Here is a 4,686-nt window from a genome sequence, read left to right on the forward strand (position 1 = left end):
GTCGTGCGACTTTCACAAATCAATATTATGCAGGGAGCAGCTTCGAGCAAGCCTGTGCCGTTTCGTCGAACTCTGACATTTGCATGGGGAAGAGAAGAAAAAGGGGGAGAAGAGGGAAAAGAAAAAAAAACACTAAAGAGCTTCAGTTACAGCAAGCTGGGATTGATGAAGGACTGGCCACGGTGACAAGTTACATTCACAGGAAACCCCGCTCGTATTAGTTCGTTCTGTTAAGCCATCGTCTTGTTGGCTTGTGTGGTGATTCGCGGTGTCGGGATGTACAGAGACTTGACAGAGTTAAGATGATGTCAACATCATCCTTACACGGAGAAGAGTAACTTCTCCAGGCGCGGGCCCAAGCAAATAATCCACCTGACTGAGGGACAGGGATTCATTTTGTGGAAACAGCAAAAACTCAAGAGCAAAAGATTCTCCAGAGAAAAGAGAAAGCCGCCTTGTGTGAAGAACAAGCATGTTGCTCTGCAAGTTTGTACGGAGTAGTCTGGGCGAAAAGCATCGCAGGGGCTGCAAACGAGCTAATGAACGAACGAACTCCAGCCAAGAGGTGTCAAGATCGGATGATCCCTGTGAAATCGTCGAGCGCGCGCTTTGAGCTTTTGTCAAGGACAGGCCTGGTCGGTCGTGACATTAACTATCTCTGTGCATGCATTTCTTACGCAGCGTTTTCCGGGTATACATGCATAGTCGAGCAAGCAGGTGATCTTCGGAGGGTTGCAGTCGCAAAAAGGGAACGAACAGGGTCCTTGTCAGCTTGAAGAGAACAACAAGGAATTCGATCTGCCGCGCCATCTCACACTATTTTTCGGACTATTTTATAGCCGAGCTCCAGTTATGGATTGGCACAATAATAAATATGCATGGAATTACTTGAGTGTTAGCAGTTTTGCGCAGCTGGAGCGTACGACCTGGTCCATATCCCGGGACCACGGATCCTGGGTCAAGTTCAACAAGATAAGATGGCGATTATGACTGAAGAGGGGGAGGGGGAATCTGTCTACACAGCAGCTGAAAGAAGGCTGGTCGCTAATTGAGTATCTGAAATCCTTTTTGCTTCAGCAAGCATCACACGGAAACACCAAGACAATTTTGGTGATATCAACTTCGGATGGGAACAGATCCTACTGGCCGTGGGACTGGTATTTGTGCAACCGTCAAAGCTCCCCAAGAGAAGAAAGGGAGTTGACTTGTGAAAATCTAAGGGAAAAAAAACGGAAAGGGAAGGGAGGAAAAGGAAAAAAAAAAAAAAAGGAAATCGGCAAAAGGGCAAAAGGATGGCGTCCGCCTATCGCAAGCCCCTTCGGTGGTTGAAGGGACGGGAAAAGGTGACCTATCCCATAAGGGGTGGTGACAGCTCACCCGCCCGGAAAGGAAGAAGAAAAGCCCACCGGATCGTACCCACGGCGTCGGAAGCCATCCCCACGATCGGCTGTTCTTGTTCTAATTCGTGTACTCTCTCCCTCTCACTCTTTTTCTGGATTTCCATGGGTCGAAGGGAGGGGGGCGGGCGGGCTACACACCACTGGGTCTGACAAGATTCACGTCTGTCAGTCAGGGTAGGTTTTTCGAAACTTCCAAATTTACTTCCAGTTCGAGAAGTTCTGCGGAACCAATCTACGCTGTTTCCATGCATGTTAAACAAAAGCTGATTACTAGACACAGCTCTCATTCTCTCTCTCTCAGCCGTGCAATAGCGGATGGCAATAAAGGGGGGAGTGATGGAGGGTGTGTGTGTGTGTGTATTTTTTTTTGTTAAACTCGAGAGATTTGGCTGATGGGGGCGAGTTACAGCCTGATCTGACAAACCCCCCTGTCTGCTCAACGTCGAGGCAAGATTGAGAAGCTGAAGGGAGAAAGCAAACCAAAGGAGGCGAAGGAAGATAAACGGGAAACAGAAACAGAAACAGCAACAAGAAGGGAAAAAGGAATTCTTGCATACGGTGGGCTCTGAGGGAGTTGGGCCTGCAGGAACAAGGCCAGGCCAGCACACGGCCCCCAGGTGGGAAGAACATCGTGCCATGTACAGACGGACATACATACATACAGAGTATGCGGAGCACATACATGGCCGTCCCTCGATGCGCTTGCATGGTCGACTGGAGCTCTCCCCCTTCGAGTGTGGAATCAATGCACCTCCGATGAGCCCATAATAAACCCATAGACCGATGGGGCCTTGGGCTCCAACTCGAGTGCAAATAATGATAGCTGAAGTGATAGCTGCTGGCTGCAGGCCCCGTCTAAGCACCAACAGGGATGGGGGGAGAAACGGGCGCCAGAGAAAAGAAATAGTAGCAGAGACTAGGGGAAACGAGGTGACGATGAGGCCCCCCCAGAAGATCCTGCTTTTTGAGGCTGAAGAGTGCAGGCAATAATAACTACTAATGTATGGCATCCAGCTGGTCGAGGTATTATGTTACCGACCAATATTAATGCGATATTCGTCCTCGTCCGCCCCGTGTATAACTAAGTAGAGGCACCGGCGAGGAGTGCCTTTTCTTCCCTCTTGCGTCTCGACCGCTTCTCGACAGCTTCTCGACTGTTTCATCTTCTGCTGCTGCTGCTGCTGCTGGCTGTTCCTGTTATAAATAGTTCCTCTGCACAGCTCGCGGCGGCCCCTTGATCCCTGGACCTGTCTGTCTGCCCTCTCACCCCCCGTATCCCAGTCCCTGTCCAGTCCTCGTCTGTCTGTCCGAGCGACGAGAGGGACAGTCGGGGGTCTTAAAAGTACCATCGAGCAGTGCCATGCCAGCGGTAAGTAGGCGTTGATGCTGTAGAAGATACAATAATACAGAGTCCCAGACGCAGCCCGAGTAGTTCTTTTTGCTCGGCCCCCAGGCCTTCTGAAGAACGGCGCCCTCGCCTCCTCGCTCTCCTTTTTATATCTGTCGTTTTCTTTTCTTTTCTTCTTCTCTTCTTCTTCTCTTCTTCTCCTCTTCGTCGTCTCTTCTAGCTATCAACTTCCCGAGGGCTGCTTCGGACTCTTCCGCTGACACTGACGGCGCCCCCAAACCAGCACCAGCAGCCCGTCCACCCCCGTTGAAACAGCGCTCCTCGAGTCCTGCGAGTCCTGCGAAAACGTCCCTTTGATCCGTCCTGTCTCGTTCTCGCCCGTCGTCGCCGTCTGCGGTCGTCGCGGCCCTGCTGCAAGGCTCGCTGCAGCTTCTCCTGCGCAAACCTCCCGTCGCCGCCGCCAGTCCGCATCTACTTGCAACCATCACTATCACCACCAACCGCCAACCACCACCGCCGTCTCCAACGGCCAGCCGCAGAACACAGCATAGAACCGCCGGACACCCGCGAATGCGATGCTCCTGGCTGCTCCTCTGCGATAGCCGTCGACTGCTTCCCCTCTACGGCTCCACCAGCTCCAGCGTGTCCATCGCCGTCCCCCACCCAAAGCCGGCCTGCGACAGCCCTTAACCCCTGCCCTTAAGTCAAGGACTCGGCCGGGGGGGAGGTCGCCTTTCGTACTCCCTCGAGTCAAAAATATCGTCTCCCTGCACATCGCTCTGCGCAAGCTTCCCCGGACTCGAGCCTGCTGGTTCTTCCCTTAGCCGCGGCCGCTGCTGCGCTCGCTCACTCGCTCGTTTTCCGTTTGCCCTGCTCCGGCCCTCGCCCTAGCCGTCTCGCTTACGGGTTGGACGTATAACGGTCAGGCAAGGCCGTTATCTGTCTCCTTTAAAACCGTCCTTGGAGAGAGCGTCTTGCGATACCGGCCGGTTTTAGTTCTCCACACCATAATCACTACCTAGCTATCCTAACTACCCCTTCTACGACCGTCACTCTGGCGCTCTCAACTTCTTCTCTGACCATGAACCGCATGCTCGATCCTCCCCTGCGAAATCCATTTCATGCGCCTCCCGTCAGCGATCTCACTGCGAAATCAAGAACTATACCACTGCTCTCCCCCTCGGGCCCCGCAGGCGACTCTGTCAGTCCTAGTGACCCCATGGACATGAGCCCGTCTGCCTCGACCTCGACCTCGATGGCTCCGCCGCTCCAGAACGGTGCTGAGGCCGATGCTGCAAACTCCAATGCCAATCCCAACGTCAATTCCAATTCCAATGCTAATAATGCGAATGTGAATACCAATGCGAACCACACAAATGGCGCAGCTATGGACTCGGCACAGTCGCAATCTGCCAGCTCGAACCCCCCAATTGGTGCTGCAGCTGCCGGACAGCAACCCAAGGTCGTCCAGACGGCTTTTATCCATAAACTATACAGGTTTGAGCCCACCCCTCCCCTTTTCATGATGTGACACTACTTGCAATGATATGCGCGGACCTGCTAACGGCTTTTTCTACAGTATGCTGCAGGACCCCAGCATCCAGCATTTGATATCATGGTCAAGCTCCAACGAGAGCTTCGTCATGTCTCCTTCTTCGGACTTTTCAAAGGTCTTATCGTAAGTTGTCTAGTGATTCATGCATACGGCTGTGTTTCGTTTCAAACTAATAAATTGTATAGGCAATATTTCAAGCATACCAATATATCGTCGTTTGTCAGACAGCTAAACATGTATGGCTTCCACAAAGTGAGCGACGTATTTCACACAGGGTCTCCAGACTCGCCAATGTGGGAATTCAGGCACGGAAACGGCAGCTTTCGAAAGGGTGATGTCGCTGGTCTCCGAGACATTAAGCGGAGAGCTTCAAGACATGCGCT

General features: G+C 52.5%; 1 protein-coding gene across 1 annotated transcript; it reads left to right on the forward strand.

Moving 5' to 3' along the window:
* Positions 1 to 3,666: 3,666 nt before the first annotated feature.
* Positions 3,667 to 4,282, forward strand: TERG_05692 (uncharacterized protein). Its single transcript, XM_003233772.2, has one exon. It carries the CDS (start codon positions 3,830 to 3,832, stop codon positions 4,277 to 4,279), a length of 450 nt encoding a protein of 149 aa, XP_003233820.2. The 5' UTR covers positions 3,667 to 3,829; the 3' UTR covers positions 4,280 to 4,282.
* The last annotated feature ends 404 nt before the right edge of the window (positions 4,283 to 4,686 follow it).

The sequence above is a fragment of the Trichophyton rubrum genome, assembly GCF_000151425.1.
Source record: "Trichophyton rubrum CBS 118892 genomic scaffold supercont2.6, whole genome shotgun sequence".
In the NCBI taxonomy this organism is placed as follows: Eukaryota; Fungi; Ascomycota; class Eurotiomycetes; order Onygenales; family Arthrodermataceae; genus Trichophyton; species Trichophyton rubrum.

What these genes read in the sequence shown, in the direction of transcription:
- TERG_05692 (XM_003233772.2), top strand. Translation starts at nt 3,830, where the DNA reads ATGAACCGCATGCTCGATCCTCCCCTGCGAAATCCATTTCATGCGCCT.